Genomic DNA, 27,542 nt, shown 5'->3' with positions numbered 1-27,542 from the left:
ATCCTTCTACTAGGACTCTGATGCATTTGGTCCCAACACATGATGATTTACCTACTTCAAGGTTTTAATCTTGTGTTTGAGGGTACATTTATAAGTGTGAACCTACTGGTCAGAAAGCAGTGATTGCTTCACTTGGTTAGATGTGTGGAATCCGAGTTTGACCTTCATGCTTAGGTATTCCTCTTGACTCTTGGTTTCAGACTTCAGTTGTTGCCGTAAGCGGTGGAAACTGGGTTACACAGTTCTTCAACTCCAGGTAATATAAATACAGTACCATGTATTTCTTGGCACTTTTAACTTTCCAACCAGCCTACATGGAGAACACTCTAGCTTTTGGGAATGCTAAATAATTCACCAGACCGATCGGCCATGGTGTTTCAGAGCTCAGTAGGCTCCTTCCACTGATCCAATGAACAGATGTGCTAATTTTTTGCTTGCTCGAAATGCTTCAGTCATTTGAACATCATGGACTCAGGGCTTGGATCAGCCATACAGTGTCTTGACACACTCACTAACTCACAGACCAAGCAGCTCCCCTCACATACACCTCAAGGGCTATCTTGTCTAATTCCTAATTCCTAGAACCAGGTCAATAATTATGAAATCAAGTAGCATAATGGCCCAGTTCCAACATGGGCCCTCCCTACCCAAGACCTTTTTAAAAAGAAAAGGAAGAAAAAACTTCCTTATGTCCAATCAACCATTCCCTTCCGATATCTTCTTCCGCTCCAGTGCTTAGATGAGATTAGGGCCATTGCAGAAGTAGCTAATGAAACTACAGGTTTCCCCAGCTATCCAAAAGCAGAGCATCCCTACAAAACCTTTTGTGAGCCTAAATGGCATAAAGCAAAGAAGCAATTAGCATTCAATTATATGGGACATTTTTTGCACTGTCCCAGATCCCCAAAATAATTTTTCTTAAGCTTTTCTGATACCTTGGGACACATCTTGTTAACAGATACACAAAATAAATCAAGATAAAGTGCTCACGCTCTCAGACACAGTTCAAAGTTACGGCACTTGATGCCGAAAGGCTGAGTGAGTATGGTTCCTGGGGAAGGAGCTTGGCGGGGCTGCTCAAGGTGCACGCTGCCTCCATAACGGCCTGCTGTGAAACAGATGCTAAATGCTGTATATGCCTTTCTCCATTTTTTGGTAAAAGCAAAAGTCTTCTTTGGATTTCTTTCAGTTAGCAAAAACAGGTACTGATGCAGGTCTTTGGTAAAAGCAAAGCGGCATAAAGCAAACTTTGGAAAAGCAGGGGATGGCTGTATAACAAATCGGCCAGCAGATCCCAAACACTGTAGGCTGGTAGCAGAGCTGGTAGCCTTCATGAAGTCACTGGGAGCTCCAGGCAAAGCAAGTGGGGCTACAACAGCCCCTGCCTTCTTAGTACTTGCCATTGAAAGAAGGAACTGCTAGGCTGACGTGAGCAGGCCAGGGCAAGGGGGTGAAGACAGACAACTAACCAGCGTGTGGAGACGAAGGGAATGCTACAGAAGGAGCCCACGCTAAAAATAAGTGATTTTTTACAAGTGTGGTTAACTTTACGGAGACTTAAAATTACGAAACACAGCATGCATTTTCCCCCTAAAAGAAAAGCTTTGAGAAAGTTTGAGCTGCCTCACATGAAAAGCTACAGAAAAGGAAAGTATCTGTGAAAGCTTTTAAAATTATGACCATATTTCAAGTATGATAATCATCAGGAATAGTTAATGCTCTCAGAATTAGACTGATGTAGAATTACTTTATTTGAATCAATCTAGTCATTTGTGTTGCCCCATCAAAAAAGACTCCCTAGCACTCTTATTTATGGAAAATATCTACCATCATCTAGGAGCAATCCAGGCCAGGAAAAGAGAAGAAAAAAAAAAAAAAAGAAGAAGAAGAAGAAGAGGAAGAAATGGGCCAATTTCATCGAATTCTGTCTAGTGTGACAATTTTCCTGTCTCCCAAGTGAAAGTAATCATTCATTTTGTATTTAATCTGTAGCCAGAAAAATGATATTCGATGCTAAGTATGACATTTTGTGTTGTGTTTAGTTGGGATTGGAACCAGCTGATTGACCCAACCAGTTAAGATGGCGCCCCTATGAATCAGTCTTTGCGATGTAACCACCTAATGTTCATAATTTGGAATTGGGCATCTATCACACAGCCCTGCCCTGTCTCTAGTTCACTTTTTATTTCAGCCTATCACAGTTGGCCTGAGCAGATGGGGCTTCTGCGGGTTTTCAACATTCTTCCAGCAACATGAGATTTATAGCATTATCTTTGTCCAGCCAGCATTTATTTCCCCAGATATAATTTTGTTCCCGTTTTATATGATGTTGACAAGTAGTAAATGCTGGGTATTTTGGTGCCATGTGATTAAAGCTAGTAGTGCCTGAGAGTGTCCTCCAGCGTGAGTCCTCTCTAATCCCCCTCTTTCCAAGACACACACATTAATAATTCTTTAGCACCGGTAGTTACTGTTTTTCCTGAACACTGTTAGTCTTGCAGTCTGATGAAAAGCTTTTGTGTTTGAGGTTTGGGTTGTGTTTTTGTTTATTGTACAGAAAGGTGGAAGGGTGGAGAGAAATGGGGGACTGTCAACTCGGCATGCTGTCAGTGCAGGGATGGTAATGGAAAGTGAATTTTTAAATTATGGGATATAAAGTGGGGACCAGAGGGGAGGAGTAATTAGAGGATTTGGCCAGAGGAGGTGGGGGCGGGGCGGAGGGCAGGGCAAGGAAATGGGAGGGGTGGGCCATCTGGTGTTAATCTCCTGCTGTGTGTTTGCAGGGCAAAATAGTCAGGGTACTTTGTCAAGGTACAGTCTGCTTTTGCAGACACAGATGGAGCAAAAGGGAGATTAATACATGTGGTTCTAACCACCTTTCATATCTTTACAGCTAAACATTATTTATAGAAATCAATTAGTCCTCTGTCTGTGCAATTTTATTATGAGGCTCTGTCCAAGTTTCTGGCAAGCTCTTTAAGAGGATGATTGATGGTAAACTTTCAGAATGAATAAAAAATGAACCCTCCCCTAGGAATTGGTGTAGTGGAGAGAAAGGTAAATGATAAAAATTACAAACTCTGCAAGTCACTAGAAAACTAATGTAGGATCAGTGTGGTCCTTGTTATACTATTTTTTTCCTTGCAGATTTCTTTCTTCTTTCTTCTTTTTCTTCTTCTTTCTTCTTTTCTCTTTTCTTTTCCTCTGTTCTCTTTCTTTCTTTTTCTTTCTTTTTTCCTTCTCTTTCTCTGTCTCTTTGTTTCTGTCTTTCCTTGTTTCTTTCTGTATTTCTTTGTTTCTTTGCCTTTCTGTCTTTCTTCCTTTTGCACACTCAGCTGGCTATTTGCTATGGAAACTTTAGGAGAGCCTGATACCTACAACTGAGCTTGTGGGAAAGTAAAGGTTTCTTCATTTGCCAAGCTAGTAAATGCCACTTTGATTACTGATGCTCACACAAGATAAAAGAATCCCAGGAAAAAATGAAACAGAACTTTCATGTTTTGTCTTCTGGAAACTTTTATAAGAGATGGGAGCTGCCAGTTGGCCTCTCTTAAATGAGTCTAGGAGCCAAGTAATGATAAATACAAACTCCCATTGCAGTGAATTCCATAGAAGATGCATATTGATTTATTTTGAAATTCTAGCCTTGGTAGTCTGTTACCAAAGCTCATGCCCCTAGGCTTAGAAACGAATTTGGGGCAAAGCTCACACTCCCAGGGTTTCGACATGAAATAGTTGTGATAGCCTGGATGTGAGGACACAATTATCAAATCAAACAAAGTTCTAAATCCAGGAGAGGACAGGAGACAGTGGCAAGGATGCACAGGTCCTAACTCCAGTTCCTTGAATGTTGGCATATTAAGTTGTTCTGTTTTGTTGACTGTTTTGGGAGGATAAGGGGATATCTTTGGCCTCTAGAATTAGAGATTTGTGTGCAAATTGAAAAATTATGAAGGATGCAAGGGGGTGCTCCAGGAAAGTTTTCTAACCTCATTTGGTCTCAGTTTCTATCTGAGTAAAATGGGATGATAACAGTGCCCAGCTCACAGGTTGGCTATGAGTATTAAATGAGATCTGACATTAAAGTATGTAACATGGTGTGAACACAACAAATTCTCCTGTGGTAGCATTGTCAGAGGATTCAGATGGATTTTTCTCATTTTCTTAAGGTTTGGTAGTCACTATAGAACGTGTTCCTATTTGTTAACTGTTAAATATATCTGAGGAGCCCCTAGTAAGTGTCTTTAGGCTGGGCAATCTTTATCTTTTTTTTTGAAGCCCCCCCCCCCCCCATATTACCTGATACGGATCTTTGTACACAGCAGATGCAAAACACTTGCTGGTATAAAATTCCCCAAGTTTAGATGGGGTTTTCCACCTACTTAATTTATGCTGTTGATATAAATGTATATAGACTCTACATAAATGCAGTTTAATAACATGTGAAATATCTAATTTCTAAATATTCGATAATACCCCACATTACACAAAACAACTTCCAACTCCCAGTTTGATGAAAACACCCAGTGCAATATCTGACGCATAATAGGTGCTCAGTGCACATTTATTGAATGATGAATGCCTAAAACCTACATGGGAGGATAAAAGAGAATTAAGCAAGGAAAGGGTTTTAAATAAAAAGATTAGTAAATTTTCTTTTAGATTTCAATAGAAAAAAATGGCACAAACAGGATTAAAAATAATTGCTTGCAAGCTATATAAAATATCATCTTTCTAATCTAAGATAAAACAGTTTATTAGAAAATGTGGGGCAGCTCTTAGAATCCATGAGAATGCCAGACAACCATACTTACAAAAAAGCAGGGCGCTGGCAACAACACGGATTTGTGTAGCAGACACTATTTAGCACCATGAATAAGCTTCTAGTGTCATTTTCATCCTAGTTCCTCTTGAGAGTCAAAGTCCCAGGAGAGAGTTTCATTGGCCTAATTCAGGTCACATGTCCACCCTACCCCCCCAAATATCTTATTTACAGTCCTATCTAGAATGCATAAAATGAGGAGAGGTCATTCTCCTCAAAGAAATCCGAATGCTGAGGCCAAACTGAAAAGGAACAGATGGCAGAAAATAAATGTTCATGCTATAAACTTACTAATATCTAGATAGAATAAATATGCATGTTGTGTTGCATTTCCTAGGGCTGCCATAATGGGGCACCATAGACTGGCTAGCATCAACGACAGAAATTTGTTGTCTCACAGTTCTGGAGGCTAGATGTCCAAGATGTGGGCAGGGTTGGTTCCTTCTGAGAGCCGTGAGGGAGCGTCTGTTCCAGGGCTCTCTCCTTGGCTTCTCGATGGTCGTTTTCTCCCTATGTCTTCACATCATTCTTCTCTCTGTATCCAAATTTCCTCTTCTTATAAGGATACCAGTCCTATTGGATTAGGGCCTACCCTAATGACTCTATTTTAATTACCTCTTTAAGGACCTTATCTCCAGGGGCTCCTGGGTGGCTCAGTAGGTTAAGTGTCCAACTCATGATCTCAGCTCAGGTCTTGATCTCAAGGTTTTGAGTTCAAGCCTCACACTGAGCCCCTTGTTGGGTAAGAAGCCCACTTAAAAAAAATAAAATAAATGAAGACTCTATCTCCAAATACAATTACATTCTGAAGTACTGGGGGTTAGGGAGTTAGGACTTTAGCACATGAATTTGGTAGAGTGGGGTGGGGTGACATAATTCAGCCCATAACTGCATGCTATAAACACCCTAATTTATAGAATTAATCAAATGAGTGTGTATATCAATGGACACCCAATTGTGTCTGTAGCATTTTTTTAGTGAAAATGGAGTAACAGTTTAGCAAAGTCTGCAAAGATCTTTGATGTTCCAGATTTGCTGGTTGAGCTAATTAGAACAAAGATAAACAGTTTTATCCCATCCATTATTTTTCTTTTGAAAACACATTTGATCCTCATCTACAGAGTTGCTATTGGGTATTACTATAATACCATACATATTTATTTGGGAAAAAATTAAAAGCAGCAGTAATAAAGCTTAGATTTCTGATATTGAAAAAAATAAAATTGAAATAAAGACACATCTGACTCTTAAAAACAAGACCTGGTAGCTACTTTATATCTGAGATGCCAATTCTGCCTATAAAATTTTTCAGAAATTTTTCTGAGAGCAGAGCCAAGCAGAAATGACTCATATTACCTCCGCCACACATACAGATTTTCTCTTTGACTCTGGCCGCTGTTCAGGCTTGACTCTGTCCAGCCTTGAGCAATACATAAAGTAAACAATGTTCATGTAGTGATGCAGAAAGCCCTGGCTGGATCCTGGACTCTTTAACTTGCTTCCTAAAACTCCCAGCTCTCAGAATTTATGGTCCCGTGATTCGCATTTTCCCAACACACACACTTCTGGTCTTCTTCCATGATCAATCTCCACTTCCGTTAGACTTCATCCTCCATACCTATCTTTCCTTGGAAAGATGTACTCCCCTGACCAAGGAACCTGAGAGGTAGTTTGTTGCTGAAAGTTTAAAGGTAGTCTGTATTGTTTCTGTCTTTGTGGGAGTGATGGCACCTCAGTGCCACCGAGGCCTGGACATTGATGGGACTTTGTCCACTCAGCTCTGCCAAACATTGTCTGCCCTGCTTCTCCTTCACTTCCAGTGCCTGTGAATATTAACCCACTGGATTTAGATGGCAAGCCAAACAAACAAGCTACACGATTGAAAGCTCCAACTCCCATCTCTGAGGAAGAAATCATCTAGAAACTTAAAACAGCTTTGTTTATTATCTTCACTCAGCATATCAGCATAACGGATGATTTGCGGGATGTATGTGTGTTGGTGTTTATACACATAATCACAGAATTTGGATGGGTCTTCACCAGCAGTAGCTGGGATGACTTGGGTCTAAAAAGTACCCCTCATGTGAGGGGCACCTGGGTGGCTCAGTCAGTTAAGCATTGGACTTCAGCTCAGGTCATGATCTCATGGTTTGTGAGTTCAAGCCCTGCATCAGGCTTTCCACTGTCAGCAGAGAGCCTGCTTCAGATCCTCTGTCTCCCTCTCTCTCTACCCCTCCCCCGCTTGTGTTCATTCTCTCTCTCTCTCTCAAAAATAAACATTAAACATATTTTTAAAAAGTACCTCCCATGTATATTAAGCAGTAAACATTTGGACTTTGAGGCTTCTCATAATCTGTCCCCCCACCCACATTTTTTTATTCCTCTCCACTATGGCCACACACTCTATTTACCGGTGCTTTCCCACCTTTCGGCTGGCGAAGACCTCCATCATGTCTCATGCACTTCTAAGTCCTCATAACTTCTGACGGTGTTTTACACCCCAGCCCACATAGCAAATCCTCTGGGAATCCTTCCCTGCTTGTTAGTCTCAGTCGGATGCCCGTCCTCAACATCCCATAGCATCCTGTGCATCTATACTGCCTCTGTTCTCACACTGTATCATATAACACATTCTTTCTTTATCTGTTTCTACCCAAACCGTGGGCTCCTTGAAGGTGGGGACTATGTAGGCCTCTTTCTCTCCAGCCCCTAGCACTGTGCCTGGTACACGATAAATGCTTAATGGCATTTATCAACAAATAAATGAATGAGTTAATTAAAATTTAAAAAGAAATGAATAATTGGAGACACAGCTTTCTTATTCTCAACAATCTAGAAGTTCTGAAAGCCTCTTTATTTGAAAGTAGTACCCAAGTTCCTTTAAAATGGACCAGTGCCCCAAGATCCCAAATTGAAAGTACTCTGTGATCCCCAAGTTATTCTTGGGGCCTCCTCACCTTACAACATTCAGCCCATTTCTCAGGATAATGCATAAATTTGCTTCTCAATAGAAATCTGTTCTGTCAGTTAAAAATACTCAGTGGTGGTAACTATTGCACAAGCCACATTGGAAAATAAAACCCAGTACAGACTGCCAAAATTATAGCCTGCTAAAGGAGAAATGGTAATATACATAATATGTTCATTATTATGGTGTAGTGAAAAGTACCCTGGACCTCAAGCCAAAAGGCAGAGACGCAAACCTGGTCCTCACCATTTGCTAGTTGGGTGGCACTGGGCAAAGTTTGTTCATGTTTCAGGGCCCAACTAATTTGACCTTCATCAAATGAAATGAGGCTCACGTGAATTGTCTTATGAACTTCAAATTCTGCGTCCATGGAATGGAATGAAAATTTATATTGCTTAAGTGCCTACTTTGTTCCTGTCAGTCTGTTAAGCATTTTAGAGATGAGTAAACCCAAATACAGGTTTTCTTCAAAGTCCCATGGGATCTGTTTGTTTCTGTTCCATCACATATTACCTTTCTCAAGTTCATGGCTTAATAATTACAGATGTTTTTTTAGAAAATATTTCAAAATTACCCAGAGAGGGAACGTTCCATGCCATTGTAATTTGCTATTATATAGACTATTTTCCTATAGGATATAGACCAGTATTATATAGACCATTCACTATTCTTAGCAGGAGTTTACTGGAATGAGGTATGGTAGCTCCTATGTCTCATCTCCTTGTCAGGTGAAGTTGATTTGCCAAAAACATACAAATGAGTGCTGTCTGGGTAATGCGTTCTCCATACTGACACTTTTCAGAGTCCTAGTGGAATCTACAAAATGCCCTGCCAGCAGTCAGCACCATATGCCCTCTTGTTGCCTCTGAATCAGCTGTGTGGGACGCTTGGCGTCATATAGCCCAAACATTCAGATGTTGGACTCATTTTTTTAATTTTCATATGGGTATTTGGCACTCAGAGAAACAGCTCACTTCAGCCTGGAATACAACATCCAAGGATTGTTTAAACATGGGATTAGTCTGGGCTTTCTCGGGGGAAATGTTCTTTTCAACATCACTTTCTAGAACAGTGATCTGATCCTGTTTATGAACAGCACTGTCAGCATTGTTAATAACAACAAGAATTCTTTCTCTTGTATCGTGGTCACGCTCCTCTATCCTTTTTCCCTTCCATCGCACTAATTCAGGTGTGATTACACGACTCCTTATTCTACTCTGGAATTCACCTAACCCTTTCCCTGCCTCCACCTTTCCACATGTCCCTCTGCATGGTACACTCTCACTGCCATTTCAGTGCAATGTACATGCTGAAAATCTTGCAGAGCCTCCCTCTCACCTACACAATAGTCCAAATGCATTAAGGTCTTCCAGATTCTGATGCCTAGTGTGGAGAAAAAAAGGCACGGGAGAAAAAATCAGGTGGTCTTTGTTCTAGTTCCAGCTGTGTCACAAGTGGAGCCCTGTGACCTTGGAGGAGTTGCTTTCCCTCTCAGATCATAGTTTCCTTGACTGTGAAATCAAGGTGATTGGACAGGATTTGAGATGCTAGATGCATGGCTTTTGGGCACCATTCCTTTCCTAAGGTGCCCTTGGAATTTCACAGTTCATGGGCCCTTGGCTCTTTCCCACTAAGCACCAGTGAGCTTCAGAATCATTAATGCAGTCACACCCAGCAGACCAAAGTTAACCCTTGACCTCCCTGAATGGGTCCATCTCTGAGGCTGCTTCCTGTGTTAACTTTCCATAGTCCTGCCCTCTTCTTTTCACCTCACCCACCTACTGCTCCAATGCAAAGCCAATAGTATTGCCAACTACACTCTGAATATTTCCCCCAAATGCATTTCCAATATTTTGAGTCACTGGAATGCCCTTTCACTTCACAGTCCTCATTCCAAATCCTATCCATTCTATCAAATCCTATCAAAGTTCAGGTGAGCCTCCGTGAAAACGTTGAAAGTAACCCCAACTGGGAGTGATCATGCCCTCCATACTTGAATCTGCACAGTAGTTTTTCTTTCAGTCATAAGACCATTATACCACCTTTCTGACCTTCTTGACTACTATATTTAGTGATACTTACGTAGCTCTCTTGACCCTCTACTAGACTATAAACTCCTATGTTTAAAAAACAGACAATCTGTAGGGCACCTGGGTGGCTCAGTCAGTTAAGCATCCAACTTCAGCTCAGGTCCTGATCTCACGGTTTGTGGGTTCGAGCCCTGTGTTGGGCTCTGTGCTGAAAGCTCAGAGCCTGGAGCCTGCTTAGGATTCTGTGTCTCCCTCTCTCTCTCTGCCCCTCCCCCACTCATGCCCTGTCTCTTTCAAAAATATATATAAAAACATTATAAAATTTACAAAGAAAAAAAAACAGACAATCTCTGATTAAATTCTAGTTCTTCCTATTGTAAGTCCGCAGACAAGTCATTGAATCTAATCCTTAGACATCATCTACGGTACAGCCAGCAGCGAACACTGTGCTGGCTCAACGTGGAAAATCAATAATTATTTCTTTAGCAGGAGGAAGAAACAGACAAACAGAGAGAAATTTACTAAGACCTACCTGATGAGCTTACTGTAAGGGCTAAATGAGAGGGGAAAAAAAATGTGGTATGTATCTTTGAAAACCTTGGCTGAGGTGTTAAACACATGTAATAAAAACATGTAAGTTATCACTAATGATAATCATCGATAAAACATTCATTGAGGGCCAATTTTGTGACAAGAACTATACCTAATTTGGAAGCTGGCATGCACTGGTAGAGCAGGTACAAGCTTTGGAGCCCAACTAAGCCTGTGTTCTCGTAGCCCGATGATGCCATTCTTGGTGACTTTGGGTGAGTCACCAATTCTTCTGGACCTTCATCTTCTATATGAGGATAAACTATCAGGGCACCTGGGTGGTTCAGTCAGTTAAGCATCTGACTTAATCATGATCTCACGGTTTGTAGATTCAAGCCCCATGTCCAACTCTGTGCTGACAGCTCAGAGCCTGGCGTCTGCTTCGGATCCTGTGTCTCTATCATTCTCTGGCCCTCTCCCCACTCATGTGCGCTCTCTCTCTCTCTCTCTCTCTCTTTCTCCCTCTCTCTCAAAAATAAACATTACTTTTTTTTTAAAAAGGGATAAACTATCTATGTTAGAACTAACTATCCTGCACTATCATGTGGTAACCAAATCTCCCTGTGGTAGAACCTGAAGAAAGTGTCTCCCTTGCATTACACACCATAGCAGATTTGTAGTTATTCAGGGACTCAGGAGGTTGGAGGCTGGCTTCACCATCTTGCAACTATGCCATTGTGGACACATAGCATTCCAGGTGCTAGAGCAATAGAAGAGAGTGGAAGTTTTCACACCAGCAATTAATGCCCAACACAGAAGTGACCTATATGACTTCTTGTCACAGAGCCCACCTCAGTGGACCTGGGAAGCGCAGCCTTCCATGAACTCAGAAGAAGAGGTGAACCAGATATTGGTGACCATTAGAAATGTCTGATGAAGGTAATATGACTACTTTGTAGGCCTATTAGGAGAATTAAAAGTAATAACCTCATCAACATGTAGGACAGGTCTTCAGCAACTGTTTGGTGCCTTCTTCTTTTCCTCCTGATGAACTGGGACAAGTTGTATATGTACTTTTATTCCTTTTCTATTTCTAACTCAAGTCTTTGCACACAGTGCTCAAGAAATATTTACTAAATAACTTTAATAAGAAATTTGAAGTTATTTTTCATAAGCTATCTCAAATTCATAGGAAATGTGGTTATAGAGCGATAATCAATTACAAGACTAATTTAACATTCTGGATAATTGTTATATCTAGACTATCCATAAGCATCACCAAAGCACTTGGTTTTGTCTTGTTTTGTTTTTTTTAACACTTTCAGAATTCACATAACTTCTCATAAGCCTACAATTTCATCATTATTATAAGGCATTTTGTCAGCATTGACAACATTGGTTTCATACAGGTTCCAATTTCCCTCTTCTTCCTTTCCAACAAAATCCAGACTTGGTTCAGGTATCCTCCTAACCATATTGCAGCCAGGTGCCTGAGGCAAGCAGGCCCCACCCCAGCTTCAGACTCGGGCCCCAGTGACTTAAAGGTGCTTCCTTTGCCTGATTGCCTGGGGCCTGATTTACCCCATAAAACAACCAGAGTAGTGGGGGGGGGGGTAGTTTTCTCACTCTTGAGACAGACAGAGGGATGAGGGACACAGAAAAAGAAAGAAGGAGAGGGATAAAGAGAGAGAGGGAGAAAGACACCGCCTCTTTCTCCTGTGGTTGGGTTGGATGTGACTCTGGAAACTGCCACACATCAGCCTAAGGAGGAGTCTGAGGCTGAGGTCCACAGAGCAGAGATGCAGCGATGAATCAGGCCCAGAGCTTGCTCTCCCTGTTTTGTGAGATAATCAACTGTTCATGCTTTAAACCAATTTGAGTCAAAGTTTTCCATTACTTCCAGCTGAAAATATCCTGAGACTAATACCATCATATATTAAGATTTATTCACTAAACAAATAAGTAAGAGCCCACTGGGTTGGGTGTTTGAGAAATAATAAATATGTGAGAAATAGCAACTACTCTCACAGAGCTTGTAGTACTGAAGGGAAACAACCTTGTGCCCTGTGTAGTCTCCCATGTTTCAGTAAATGACAGCATCATTTTCCAACAGAGCTGCCTAGAATGTCATGGACTCCTCTTTTTCTTACATTATTTATCCAGTCTTTCAATAAATGCATTTGACCACACCCTCAAAACGTATTCTGACTTAATCCCCTTCTCAAGTCCCCTTCATTGTACCCGCCCCCCCGCCTTGTCCACACCACCTTCATTTCTCCAGAGGTTGACTGCGAACTGCTTTTCAATGTATAATGTGTATAGATGACTCTTATCTGTCACAGTAGCCAGAGCTGCTGCTTTCAGAGGACTGTTGGGAGAGGTTGAGGAGTAAATGTATAGTGGAGATAGCAGGCTTTGGAGAACTATTTCTAGAATTTTGACTGTGAAGAAGAATAAAAGTAGACTTCCACTCTACCTTTATAGATAGTGGTTTCAAGGGAGCCTGGTTTTGTTTTTTGTCTTATGAAGATGCTAACAGAGCCTGCTTGAATACAGGGAATGTTATCCAGGAGAAAGGGTTGGCGGGCGGGGTGGGGGCCGGATTTGGACATGCAAGAGAAAGCAGGAATTAGTAATGGCTCCTGAAGAGGGACAAAGGGATGACATCCAGAATCTATGTAGGGCCTGGCTGTGCTCTCCTCTGTAACTAAAGGAAAGGAGCTGAGTAAGAGTTCAGAGATCAGGAGATGTGTGGACCCTTTGGGAGTTCCTAATTCCTTTATGAAATGTGAGGAGGGGCATCCACAAAGAGTGAGGAGGAAAAAGGGAGATTGTAGGATGAACAGGAGATCGGAGGAGAGCAGACAAGTGAAATAGTCATTGGCTGGATTGGTAGAGCAAGCTTCCCCTGGAGTTCCCTGGAGATGTTGCCAAGCCACGCTGAGGGCTCAGCTTGAAGGTAATGATAACAAATCAATAGCTGCCCTATTGTCCCTGCTCCAGTGACGAGTGTGTGCCCTGTTGGCAGCCTTGGTGGTGAACCCTGAGGATGCTGATGCTGGTGGCAGCAGGGGAGGCAGCCCTGCGTAATTCTAATGGTGACACTCATCGCTTTGCTCCATCTAATGATCTATCAGGAAGCTGAGACTGCGGGGATTGTGTTAACAGGAGAGAGGGCCCAATCAGGCCAGTCTGGAGAATCCGTGCACATCAGTGTCTGCCATGCTGAGGAGAAGAAGCTTTCAGGACCCCCATTCTGAGTTCTGAGAGTTTGCTCCTCTTCCAAGATTCAGGGATTCACATACCTTCCTGTTCCATCTTGAAAAATAAAAATGGACGTATCTTCAAAAAATGATCTTGGAGCCCAAAGAAAATAATGACTAGTGAAATCACCCATCCATTCATTTAGCCAACATTTATTGAGCTCCTATTATTTGCTGCCAAGGATTCAAAGAGTAAGGAAGGATCCCTGTCCCTACAGGGTTACCTGCCCAGAGTAGGAAGTAGATACCTAAGGAAATAACCACCAATGTGAAGACATAAATAGTTGTAAGAGCTCTAAGAACACAGAGGAGCCAGGACAAAGTCTGCAGAAGGCTAATAGGATGTTTGAGCTGGGTGGGTCATTGGGAGGCACAGGTATTTGTACAAGGCTTGTTTCATGAAATGTCCTAAAATTATCATAGTATTCTCATATTTATATCTCTTCTTACCTGTCCCTACTACTACCACACATGTCTCTGGGTTGTTTTTTTTTTTTTTTTCCATGTTGATATAAGACCCTTTGGAAATAAGAACCACTTCTAAACTTACCTTCTGCAGCTGGAAGGGAAGGGAGAGTAGGAGTTCCTGAGAACCAAGTGTTATAGGAGAACCAACCGTTACAGGGGCAGGACCCCAAGGAAGAGATTTGCACTCATGAGAAATTCATTGAGAATTCCTGGAGCAAGCAGGACTGGCACCAGGTAATCTACTAGATGGAAAATGGCCTACATTGCAAAGTAGAAATAGCCCAAGGCATTGTCTTATGTCCTTCCCCTGGGCCTTTGTACTTGTCCCCTGGGCGGAGGTGAGGGACTAGAGCTGGAGAGTCTGGAGTGAGTGGTTCTGGCTCATGCCAGGGAAGGAGCCATGTGCAGACAGGAATCCTGTCTCCAGCATTAATTAGCCAGTGGACGGGCCAGGAGCCTGTTTTTTCCTCTGACCTGAGCAGCACCTTATACTCCAGTAGGTTCTCTGCAAACCAGAGTCCACAGCAATGGTTATAACAGCAGTGTGATGAGCATCCACGGGCATTCCAGGAAGTTGTGTTGTTTATCCCCAAACTACCCCTCTCCATTTGTGTGTAAATGAGTCGCATGATTCATTTTCCATAAACAGGGTGGGTGAACAGAAGGGGAAAAAAATCTGAAGACTAGGAACTGGCATTTCACTTTGTGGAAACTGCCAAGGCAAAGTTATTTTCTTCATTTTGGCATGCTTCTGAGAAGAGAGCAAGTCTCTGAAACAAGAGGTTGTCCACAGCTGGGTCACATCACTCCCAGTCTGGGTCTTCACACGGACCCATTAAGACTGTCCAGGCACACAAATGTCAGCACAGATGAGAAGACAGGAAACAGCAGGGGAACATGTGATTGAAATGCAAACTCTTCCCCCGTCCAGCACTGAGGTCCTGAGAAGGAAACTTCGAGGACACAGAGCTAGCAAAGGAACCAAGGAGGAGGGTCTCTGTCCTGGCTTTGTTTTTTCTCACTCTAAAGTTGAATCATCATGATTAAGACCTTCCAGAATTTGACACCCAGAATCTGTTTGTACTTCTTAGTACCAGGAATAATAATGGCTGTCTTAGTCTACCTGGGCTGCTGTAACAAAGTACCATAGGCTGGTGGCCTCTAAACAACAGAAAATTATTTCTCCCAGTTCTGGAGACCAGGAAGTCCGAGATCAAGTCCCTGGCAGATTTAGTGTTTGGTGAGGACGCCCTTCCAGGTTCACAGACAGCTGCCTTTTCACCACATCCTCACATGGCAGAAAAACGGATCGGTGTTTTCGCTAATCATTATTTTCTTTGACCTCTAAGATCAATTTTTTGAAGATACGTCCATTTTTCTTTTTAAAGATGGAGCAAGGAAGGAATGTGAATCTCTGAGTCTTAGAAGAGAAATAAACTCTCAGAACTCAGAATGGGGGTCCTGAAAAGCTTCTTCTCCTCAGCATGGCAGACACTGATGACTGATGTGCATGGATTCTCCAGACCGACCTGATTGGGCCCTCTCTCTTGTTAACACAGTCCCTGCAGTCTCAGGTCTGGGTCCTCTTTTCTAAGAGCATTGGTTCCATTCATGAAAGCTCCACCCTTGTGACCTAATCATCTCCCAAAGCCTCCAGGGTGGGTTAGGGTTTAACATGTGCATTTTGGGAAAACATGAACATTCAGTCTCTAGCAGTAACAAAATAAAAATGACTCTAGTTTTAACTGCATGCTTACTATGTTCTTGTAAAATCCGTAGTATTTTATATTGATTATTTTATATTGATTATACTATTCTAAAACATAAATATTATTATCCTTATTTACACATGAGAAGAATAGCTAAGTGTGATTAAGTAACTCTTAGCTCCTGGTCAGATGCCTAAACATAGCAGAACTTGAATTCAAAACCACTTCTATCTGACTTGAAAAAAATGGGTCCTTCAGAATAGGCCACAATATACCATTCCATTATTTACTCTTTAACTTTATCGAGAATATTATACTCTGCATTCCCTCGAAAACCCCTACAGCTTTCTTCTTCTGCATCCTTGATAGTGAGTAGTGTCTTTCTCCCACCTCTCACTTATCTGAGTCTTAATTATCATGCCAAATGAAATGTCAAGACATCACACTAGGAAGAAGTGGATTCAGTAGATTCTAGTCCAGAAAGCAACAAACAGATGACCAACTCAGCCAAATACAAAGGGTAGGCCATGGAAGCCTCCAAGGTCAATGCTGGGGGTGGCAGTGAGAACCCAAGAGCAGGACATGACAGGTGCCAGCTTAAAATCCAGAGGCCAACCCCAGGATTAGGAACCAGGGGAGCTGCCAAGAAATTAGAGACAGGAGGACATGGGCACATTTGCTGGACAAACTGTTTGGCCAGGCTGGTCCATCTGGGGCTTCCAGAGAGTGCATGAGAGGGAGCACTTTCTTGGCTGGCCCTTGTCCCATGCTGTCTTACAGGCATACCTGACACCTAATACTACTGGTCAGGCAAGGCCCATTTCAGGAAGTGGTCTCTAACCAGGCCAATGAACAGGGACACATCCTTCCTCTGAGTGCTTATACCATCTGTTGTCTGTACCACACACTTAGCTCTTGGCAAACACTGCTCTGTGTGGTTAGTTTTTAGACCCCGCCACTGTGATAAAAGGTCCTGGAGGGCAGGAGCTGCCTCACTGGGGTTTATATAACTAGCATCTAGCCCAGACCATGATCCACAGCAAGAATTGTAATTACAAACGTTGATCAGCTTACTCCACCAATTTCCCGAGGTCTCTGTCTGAAATCGGTTAAAGTGGATTCTTTAAACAGGCTGTGTTAATTCATTAATGTTTTATCTATTAGCTCTAAGGATCCCAGTTTTAGAATAGCATCTTCAAGTGTTAGCGTGCCAGTGAATCTGGCTGTGTGCTACCTCTGGGTTCTCACCTGTGACCCTCCTCATGGCCCCTAGGCTCTGCCATGTTGCCTCCTGGATGTTGCTCATGCTCGCTCCTGCCTTCAGCCTTTGCTCTACTGTTCCCTCTACACATAATGTATTTCCCCCAGATGTTGGCATGGCTCATTTTCTCACAATTTTCAAGTCTTTGCTTAACTGTCACCTTGTCAATGAGGCTTTCCTTGACCTTCCTACCACCCTATTTTATACCGCATGGATATCTGCACTTTCTGCTGCTTTATGTTTCCATGTGGAACTCAGCACTTTCCATCGTGCCACACACTTCACTGTCTCCCCAGCTAGAGTGTCAGTCCCAGGAGGGCAATTTTGTCTGTTTTCCTTACTGCTGTGTCTCCAGCACCTAGAACAATGCCTAGCACAGACAACGAATATCCAAGAATCACATGGGGCACATAGAGGTACAGATTTCTGGGACTCATTACAGTCATTCTGATACTGAAGATTAATTACCTGGCTGACATTCTCCACAACCTGCCTGAATGTTTCTTCCTGGTCACAGCACACTCCTCCCTCTTTTCTCTTGTGCACCTGAGCTCTGGAGGAGAGTAGGTGAGCTGCTGTCTCTCTGTGCCACCTGCTGGGTTCCAACATGCTTGCCTTCCAAGAATCCTTGGGTCAGCCTGACATTGTGGGCGGTCCATTTGGGAAGGATGGGACTGCATTCTTTACCTGGATGCTGTCATCTCTGCCCTCCCTTGTTCACTTCCTGGACCAGCCAGAGAGCCAGAAGCTCACAAGGCAGCAGTACATTGCCAACAATCCTTCAAAGGCGTGTGTGCCCCCTCAGCCCTCTAGTGACACTTGTCTGCAGTCTACTGGCAGCTTGGCCAGGGGACACAGGAGCTGACAGTGGCTGGAATCCCCAGCAAATGCACAGTGCAGTCACGTTCTGGGACAGCTGGATTAGAGGAGGGAGGAGAGGTTGAGTTTGGCTTGCTTCCCTAGCAAGTGATCTTTTTAGTGAATTGCTTGAGGCCTCTCTGACTAGACCTGATGCAGTTATTTGCATTAGCCCTTGTTGTCTCTCTGTGCCCCTGGGACAGCCTTTCCCCCCCTCTCATCATCATCTTCAGTGATTCATGGTTGATTTCTGCCATGTGGATCAGCTGTTCATTCCTGTTAAGGGTCCTATAATTAGACAGAACATAAGACCTGCAGCTCCTTGCTTGGATTTTACCCAAAGAAGCCTCCAGGGACACTCAGACCCCTGCCTAACCCTTCTCAAATCTATTCATTTACTCCCAAGCCAGAGAACAAGGATGAACGAAGATTGATCTTCCCTGTCAACAGCCCCCCTCCTTCATCCTTTCCTTCCCCCAGACTGAATGTCCATGTTCAAAAGTCAAGCTTAACCTTGGGGATTAGCTGGTGGTAGCAGGGGTGGGTTTTATTTAGGTCAAAATGAGTCTATAAAGCACATACACTTAAATGGATCTTCTTTATTTCTTTTATTAAGTGGGAGGGAGTTAATTACCTCTCTGTGTGCCATTATTTCTTTTCCTGTGCCCTGATCACCCCCAACCCAGATTTCAAGGTAAAGAGTAACTAAGAGAAAAAAAAATCCATATCCATATTTGTGTGAAACAGGTATTTTCCAATTTTTAGACCAGAATACTTTCTATTGCTACTCTCTTAAGAAAACCTGGGGTTTTCTGATGTCTGCAGGATTATAGCCAGATATCAAAAGATGCATATTCTATATATTTTTTGTCCTTCGTGTTGTCATTCTTGGTCTAGAAAAGGTGCTAACAATATGACAGGGTAAGAACTTTGAGCTCCAGTCAATTAAGATTTTTACAAGGAGAAAAGTTTAAGAAAAAAAAAACCCTGTATATAATTTTTCAGGAGTTAAAACACTGCCACTTGCAGCTACTGGTGCGTTTAAATTCCGTACCAGAACTTCACAGTGTCAAGAAGATAATGGGCCTGTAACATTGATGCTGAGCCCTTGGGGGCTGAGTTTTTTGGGGAATTTGCTACACACGTTGCAGAGCTCTGGTGATCATCATCAGGTACAGGCAACTCAGGTGACATCAGAGCCAGCCAGGCCAGTAGGCGAGAGTGAGACAATGAAGCCCAGACCCCCACCTACTTTCACTGGGTCAAACACCCTGTCAACGTCCATTTCCACCTTTCCCCACCCTTCAGGCAGCAGCCCCAGCCTCCCCCACCCTCCCTCTGATCACTCAACTATGCCTGCTCCTGCTGCCCCAGCTGTAGAAGTTTCCAGCTCATGCATTCAGTTATCAATCAATGCAGATCTCAGCTGCAGTTGGGCTGGAGCGGACAAACCAGCCTTTCTTTATGCCAACAGGGAATGCTTGAAATAACTGGACACACAACTCTGATTGATGCAGCCACGGTTTACACACCACACTTTAGACAGTCTAAAATCGCTGGAATTAATAGCCTATTATTAGATAGTGGGGGGGGAGGGGAAGGAGAGACAAGAAAATACCTTTTTATGGTCTTCTCATTTAAATCTATTTATTTGATTTTGCGGAGTGTGAAGTGACAGGGTGTGTGTGTGTGTGTGTGTGTGTGTGTAAGGAGGGGTGTTCTTACCACCCTGCTGAGTCCCCTGAGGGGCTTCAGCCAGCTTGGCACCAACCCACCCACCACATTCTTTTTGCAAATGATGCGGATCCGTGTGGTTGAGCAAGGGAGGGGTTAAAGAGACCAGGGAGTCCTGGACTGACGAAGGGAGAGTGAGGGTTGCTTGGCTCCCTTGCTTTCATGCCAGGCTCTGCTAGCCAGCTGCAGTGAGGGGAAATGGAGTTTAAAACCCCTGGTAAGACATTTTTCCTTGGTCTGAACATTGTTTAAATTCCTGAAGTGGGTGATCCCTGTAATAAATACCTTGGACTTTGTAAGACAGATATATTTACTCAAGTTTAAAGTTTGGATTTTGATGGATATGCACTTGGGAATGCATGGGACTGGAGTGTTTGTTATATGTTGGAACCCGTTCAATGCGCACAACGAGTTAAGAGAACTCCATTTATAGCAAAGCAGAATGTCTTAACCATTCCTTGTGGTCACTGTGTCGAAGTCTGTGCTTCATCCCATATTTTGAACATTGCTGGCCTTCCCAAAACATTAGCTGACAGGGATGAGGGGGGACAGTTGGCTCAAAATACCCAAAGCACTTTCTCAAGACTTGTGTGCGAATGAAGCCTTGAACCACACCACCTTGGAAAGGAGCTCTACAACAAAGTGCAGAGGCAGGGGGTAGAGATGGGAAAATCTGTGTGCTTGAACTCACGTCCTATTTTCCTATAAGGTTACTGGCTCAGCTGTGATTATATGTTGTAGGACAAAAGATTCACTCTATGATTTTAAATATGGTTCTCTCAGGACACACTCCCTCTTGCCTGGGGTTGGAACACTTGATATTCCGCTAAATAATACCACCTCAACCCTACCACCCCTTGAGCAAAACCAGCAAGCCAGGTAATTCCAAGAAGGCTAGATTAGAATTTCTAGGAACTCGGGTCACCCTTGCCATCTGTGTAGAAAAGGGCACATTTCCTCACAGCCCCCAGGTGATGTGACCCACCTGCCCTTCTCTCCTTGGTGAATAACAGCATTCATTATTCCAGACCGACTGGCAAAATGAACAGCTGACTGACCATCATGAATCTCACTTAATGGTTTGGTTTGGTTTTCCTAAGGAGGTCCCCGTCCAACCACAAATCTGTCTGGAGCTCCATGACCTCGCTGAACATGTGCCCATGCTCAAGGGGGCATGGCCATGAGCCACCGTGTGCATGCTTTGCCATCCCTACCCTGTGATGTAGCTGGAGTTTTGGTTTCCCAACATGGGAATGAGTTCCCATCTTTTCATGATGGAATGTGTAATGTGGAAAACCATCTCACCTTGGGCTTGACTAGCTGCTCAGGAGCAAAAGCCAAGAGTAAGTTGGAGATTTCTGGCCCATCTGCCCTGGAAAAGGTGATTGCAGGAGGGGTTTTTTTCATAATCCACCTACAATTAATTTCCCTCTTTTGGCTGGTGCTCAAAGCCACTCGAGCTGGCAACTCCAACATTCTGTCTTGGACCTATTTGCTGCAGTCAGAAACTGCCTCACAAGATAAAAGACCAATATAACGTTTTGTTTAAGAAAACACATGCCTTTTATAGGCTGCAGTACATGATGTTTGCAACAAGAGGAATAAAGTTGTGAAAGTATTATTTTCTATGATGTTGGTGTTATTTTTTTAAACTGCCTAAGCTTCTGATTTTACCCTGGCTGCCAGCACAGGTTTTGTTTTTGGTTTTAAGCTGCTGGGAATTTTTTTCAGCACATTATTAATATTAAAGTGATTTCCAAGGCAGTATTTTCCAGTTAAGTTCATGATTTACTTGGGATTTCATTGTTACTTAGGGGAAGTCACAACAGAACAAGTCACACAGAACAACTACTAAATAAATTTCTATTTACAGATTTTTTCCCCCTGTGTGTTAACGTAACTAGCCCTTAATACTGGTTGATAACTGGTCTCTTGGGGGTGGTAGGAGGCCATTCATCATCCCCCCACCCCTGGTCCTCACCCACATTTGTGTGACCAAGTTAAAAAATCAGAAAGGTTACGGGAGTCTTCAAAGGAAAAGGTGCAGACTTAAGTAAATGAGGCCTGGGATACATTCTCATGAGACCAGAGACCATCTGAGCCAGCAATTGGCACATTTGGGCTGCTTCAGGTATCTTGTGATTATTGAAGGCACCAAGAGAACCAACAGAACTTCTTCAAAAATTTTAAGATGTTATTATTGGGAGGACATTCATTTAAACATGCCCCACTATAAACTGTATCACTGCATATATAAAGTTATCAGTATCAATAACTGACAGCATAAGCCAACTTTGCTGGTGTGAACACATCTCAGCCCCTGGATTCCTGAATAGGGTGTTTTACTAGATTCAGTTTTGTCTGTTAATTCAGCATTTGGCTCTTTGAATGACCTACAAGTGGTTTGAAATATGGATTTTAGAAGGTGTTTAAAATTCTCTGGACTTCTCCCAAATCAGACTTGCTGAGGATGGGGCTGCAAAACTGTGTATTTTCCTAACTCGACCTTGGAGGAGGAGTAGGGCTTTTATCCTCAGAGTAGGTAGGAAGGGCATTCCAAGGAGCAAACTGGTTTGGGTGAAAGGCATGGGTTCAAGAAAGATGATATGTTTTTTTGGTTGCTTTTTGCTGCAGAATTTCTTAGAGCCTTTTATATGCTGATGAGCATTGTGAATCATCATGGGAGTATGACATGTAGCCTTTCCCAAATCTATTTGAACTTAGCTTCCTTGGTCATAAAACAAGTGTCCCTTCAAACATAGTTTAGGAAACTCTCAGCTGAGGAAATGAGAAGATGAAATGGAGAGAACTCCCTGTTAACACTTCCTGAGCTCTTAGTAACACAAGGGAATGGAAAGCAAACCCCTGTGTTTCCTTCACCAGAAGCCACAGGCCAGACTTCTGCCAGGTCAGTCTTGCTCTCTGGGTGCTGAGTGAGGAGCCCCTGGCCTATTTGAAATGCTGCATTCAGTAGTCCTGACAACTTCAAGAGGAGAAGAGAATACATTTTCCAAATTGCCAAAAAAAGGGGGGGGGCCACAAAATTGGGACGAGAGCCATTTGTAGGGATAAGTAGAATGGCTTTGACTTTTCTGCCACTAGACCAGCCTGGGAAAACACAGAGACCTGAAAGCTGAATGTTAAGAAGGAAGGCCATCCAAGACTCAGATTTTCATCTGTTCTGTTTCTCACAAGCTGTGTGACCTTGGGCAAGTACTTTACCAGTCTAAATCTCCATTTTGTTTTATCTAAAAATTGAGTGGCCTACCTACCCATGGAGTCTCTGAGGAAAAAAGTGAAATCAAGTGTGTAAGGTACTCAGGTCAGAGCCCAGAGCTTGGTAGAGACTGACTTACCTGAATAAAACATTCCTTCCTTCTTCCCCTGGATCTGAAGATGAAAGCAACTTCCCTGAACCTGACTTCAATTCAAGAAGCTTTCACTGTGTCCTCAGCCAGAGGAGAACCAGCATCCTGAGCTCAGCCTATAGCATGAGGCCCGACCAGAGAAGGTGTTCAATAAGTATTTTTGTGTGACTGAACAGTCGTATGTGAATCAAAAAGAGAAAGGACCTTGGATCCACAGAGGAAGAAGTGACTCAGGTAGTCTTCTAGTCTTCCCGTACATGGAGCATTGCTGGAAACTCTTTTGGTTTCTCTATCCGTTATTTGATCTTCCCCAAGGGAGTCCCTCTGACAGTTTGCCAGACAACCTTTTTGTGGGGCGACAGTCACTTCCTGTCTCCAACATCTAAGAACAGACACAGCTGACTTCAGGAGGATGTCATTCTCTGTACTGTCTGCGAGTAGGTGTGGGAGTTTGTCTGCTGCCCTGTCCATGCTTGTGAGTGGAGAAGGGGATTCGGAGTCTCCACAGTAACCCCACTCATATCTTTCACATCACCCATGTGATGTACAAGCCCCATGATTCAGGGTAAAACGCTCAGTCTTAGCCCCAGGCCTACACATGTAACCAAGCACTTAAAGAGAACTTTATTATAGAGATGAGACTTTTGAAAATAGCCAGAGAAAAGTAGTTAGCATCTAATTTATGAAATGAAATCATAGGTTCTCCCCATATTTAGTGTTTTCATTGGTAAAACAATTATACTGCTTTCAATCCTTATTAACTCTCCTACAGGCAACATTTATCGGTATCCCCCATGACAACATAATTAGTATTCTAAGGATATTTTTCACCAGCTGCTTATGTCTTCAAGTTAAAAGTCAACAGCTAAATATATAGCATGGCAAGAGCATAAACACTGAAATTGATTTTAGTACTCAAAACGACTTGATTATCTATATTTATAGCTGTAATTAGAGAAAGGCTTAATGCCTTATATAATCGGTTCTTTATTGAAAGTTTCATGACAGAGGATTTGATGCTAATTCACCTTGTAGCATCAAGAAACGAGCACCGATTTTAAGCAACACCATTGGCTTTAGCTTCTGGGTTCATTAACTACAAAATATGTTGCCCTACATCATATATAGTACATTAAGGGCTCTTTATTGAGCAGCTTTCAAAGGAGTTTCTATTTCAATTTGCTAACATAATATACGCCTTTCCCCAGTGCCTGGTTGGCTATTTTGGTCTAGGGAATGAGTGACGCTTTTTTTATTATTATTAGAAAAATAATGTTAATTCTGTATAATGTTGATAACATCTCTATCGCAGAGAAATTTCATCTTTTCTACATGAAAGCCTTTTTTATCTGCAGGACTTTTAGAACCCATTTCTACATCTTTATGGTATTCTCTCTGTATCTCTGAAATTGGAGAATTTTTCCCCCAAAGTTTTATTTTTGAAAAGTAAAATTTCCTAGTAAAGGTACTAGCCAGGAGTTATCGAGCACTTACTATGTCCCAGACCCTTTATGAAGTATACATATTATGTCATTTTATCTTTGTAACGACCTGATGAGGCCACCCTATCATGTGTCTGTTTCACAGATGATGAAATTGAGAGAAGTGACTGATCCAGGATGACCCTGCAGTAAGTGGTGGTTTGGGCAGCCTGGCTTCTGAGAATAAACTCCTGACCTCCCATTACAGCCGCAGACTAGTCAAAGTGAATTCCCAGTGCTCAGACCATTGCCTGCTCCTTCCCCCATGGTTTTCCTTCTCTTCTTTTTATTTATTTATTTTTATTTTTTTAATGTTTATTTTTTGAGATAGAGACAAGAGTGTAAGCAGGGGAGGGACAGAGAGAGAGGGAGACACAGAATCCGAAGCAGACTCCAGGCTCTGAGCTGTCAGCAGAGAGCCAGATGCGGGGCTCAAACTCACAAACCACGAGATCGTGATCTGAGCCACAGTTGAATGCTTAACCGACTGAGCCACCCAGGCACCCCTTCTTTTCTTCTTAGCATCAACAAACACACATTATATATGCATGTATACATATATATGTGTGTCATGTATATGCATATATGTAGTTATATGCATTCACATATACTACATGGAAAGAACATAAACAGTAACTTCAATTTGGCAATTGAAGACCACTTCATTATATTTGTAGCTCTAATTACTTAGGTGATATACACATAATCCTCTGTGCCTCAGTGTCATTTTAGAAATTTTCACACATATTTTCATATAAACCGTTATTCTCATGATCTCATTTATCCTTAGGTTAGCCCTGAGAGATTGACAGATCCTGTGTTCTTTGGCTTAGTTCAGCAATGAAATGACTTATCCCTGGTGAGTTCACTACTTGTAGCAGAACTCAAACCAGAACCTCCTCGCTCCAGCTGTTATTCCAGAATATCAGAATGCCTTGTTGCCTTTCATAGGCCATCAAACAAATAGTAGTTCTCTGGACTAGGCAGAAGCTTAACAGATAGAAATAAACAAACTGCGAGTCAGAAATGCAACATGAAAGTCAGGCACAGTGTTTGTGTAGTAAAGTTTCACTCTTTTGAGGAATCCACCATCTTTGTTTTCCTCAATTTCTGACCATGTGGCTAACTAGGGCTAAACTCTAGCCCTAGTTATCACCCCAGAGTGTTACAGGACACATGGATATTGATGCGATTCACCCCACCTCTGCAACTAGATTATGAGTTCACCTCTGTAATCCAGTGTTTAGCACAGAGCCTGGCAGTAGAAGGTACTCAAATATTTATCCACTCATTTATTTGTTTTACATAAATGTTTGCTGAATCTGTCATTGGCAATTAGAAAAGATATAGGGAAAGAGAAAGGGGGAAGAAACTAGAGACATAAATCCCAATTCTAACTACCTTTCCATAGGACTGGTCTCCATCACCTTTCTGATCCCTCTGCCCCAAATACCAAACTTTGGAAAAATTCCTAGGTGTTCCACTTTCCAAGAACAGGCCAGGGCAGAGCTGGTAGTCTCAGAAATGGTCTACAAAAAAGTTCTTTGGGGACTTAATGTGCCCTCCAGGACAGTGGAACCTGTAAAACTTATAGGAGGGAATTCTAGGGAGGAGACCAGTATGGCAAAGCAAACTGCTTCTTCCCACCACAGAGTTAAAAAACAATATCCAGCCTTTAGGTTGTGGGAAAGAGAATGGTGAAATCATTCTCTGTCTGGCACAGTTGCAGACTATTAAGTCGTTTGGGAAATGTGGACTTGTACCAATCTACGAGATTGGCCATGGCCATTTTAATATGTTTTTGAAAATCAGCGAGTGCTTAAAAACTTGTAGTAAAAGCCCTAATAAACTAAATTAGACCAGGACTCTGCCAGAATTGTATTTACCTCTTGAAGTGGAAGGTTAGGAAACCATGTTCAAAATTAAAGTGAAAAAAAGAGAGAGAGAGAGAGAGAGAGGAGAAAGAGCAACAGATCTGTGTGTTTAGGGAGTTGCTTGGTTAAAAGAACGAACTGTCCCCTCTCAAAAGCAGCTCATTTTCAAAGTGACAGGTGAGTGCTTTCAATGACACACAGTTTTCATGAATGATGCCACCCGCCATCCCCCTTTTTGGCTTTTGTTTTGTTTTATGAGTCTTATTTGTTTTTACAAGGGTAAGTTTGGAGGGGGAGGGGTGTAGTTACTGCAGCCAGAAGAATAAATGCTTTGTGCATTGTGCATATGCCCATGTAGTATACTGAACAAGTACTAATAAGAATAAAATGATTGGAGCAAATAAAATCACATATGCTTTTTAGTCACCTGGGAGAGGGGCTGTGCCAGCCTTTTTGAGCACATAAAATTCATAATTCTTCACATCTGAATAGCATTATAGAATTTATAAAGCTCTTTCACCTATATTATCACGCTTGATCCTCAACGGTGTGGTGAGTCAGGAATGATCTGTGTGGTTATCCCATTTTACAGTTCAGGAAAGGGTAAGTGGTTTGTCCAAGTCATGGAGCTACTAGGAGTTAGTCAACACTTCCAACACTCACCCCAGAGCATTCCACTTTGTCCATTGTGACACATGGGATCAGTGGTATGAAACTGAGCAAAGATGTCCAAGGTCACTTTGTGTAGACACAGGAGATGGACATCATCTGACTCCCTGGACAACAGGGAAATTGTCTACACCAGGAGAAAATCATGGAACTAAGGTTTTATAGAGCCCAGTTCTGACACAGGCTAGCTGTGAGACATATATGCACAATATGACATTCTACTTCTAGAAAGTGTCATTAAACATCACATGAAACTAATGTAAGTTATTATGTCTGTTGAAACCTTCTAAGAACTCATTGGCTTTGAGACCACTTTTCTGTCCATATTAAGGAGGAGCCTGGTGTATTGGTTTCCTATCTTACATTGCCACAAACAGTGACTTAAAACAATACATGTGTACTCTGTTACAGTTCTGGAGGTCACAAGGCTAAAATCGAGGGTTCAGCAGGGCTGCATTCCTTCTAGGGGGTTGCCTTTTCAGCATCTAGAGTCACTGGCACTTGGC

General features: G+C 42.4%; 1 protein-coding gene across 5 annotated transcripts in view; it reads left to right on the top strand.

Moving 5' to 3' along the window:
• The window catches only part of ANKFN1 (ankyrin repeat and fibronectin type III domain containing 1), a 459,993-nt gene that overhangs the window by 160,924 nt on the left and 271,527 nt on the right, over window positions 1–27,542 (top strand). Inside the window, exon 1 of one of the 5 annotated variants that reach the window (XM_053211571.1) lies at window positions 10,920–11,290. The exons of the other annotated variants lie outside the window; for them this stretch is intronic. Within the exon in view, the coding sequence (XP_053067546.1) occupies window positions 11,285–11,290 (6 nt within the window). The 5' untranslated portion in view covers window positions 10,920–11,284. Of the gene's footprint in view, window positions 1–10,919; window positions 11,291–27,542 lie in introns of those variants that run through there. 5 annotated transcript variants of the gene reach the window in all.

This window comes from Acinonyx jubatus, chromosome E1 (genome assembly GCF_027475565.1).
Source record: "Acinonyx jubatus isolate Ajub_Pintada_27869175 chromosome E1, VMU_Ajub_asm_v1.0, whole genome shotgun sequence".
In the NCBI taxonomy this organism is placed as follows: Eukaryota; Metazoa; Chordata; class Mammalia; order Carnivora; family Felidae; genus Acinonyx; species Acinonyx jubatus.
Note: the sequence above shows the minus strand (reverse complement) of the source record. Positions and strands in the feature narration are given on the sequence as shown.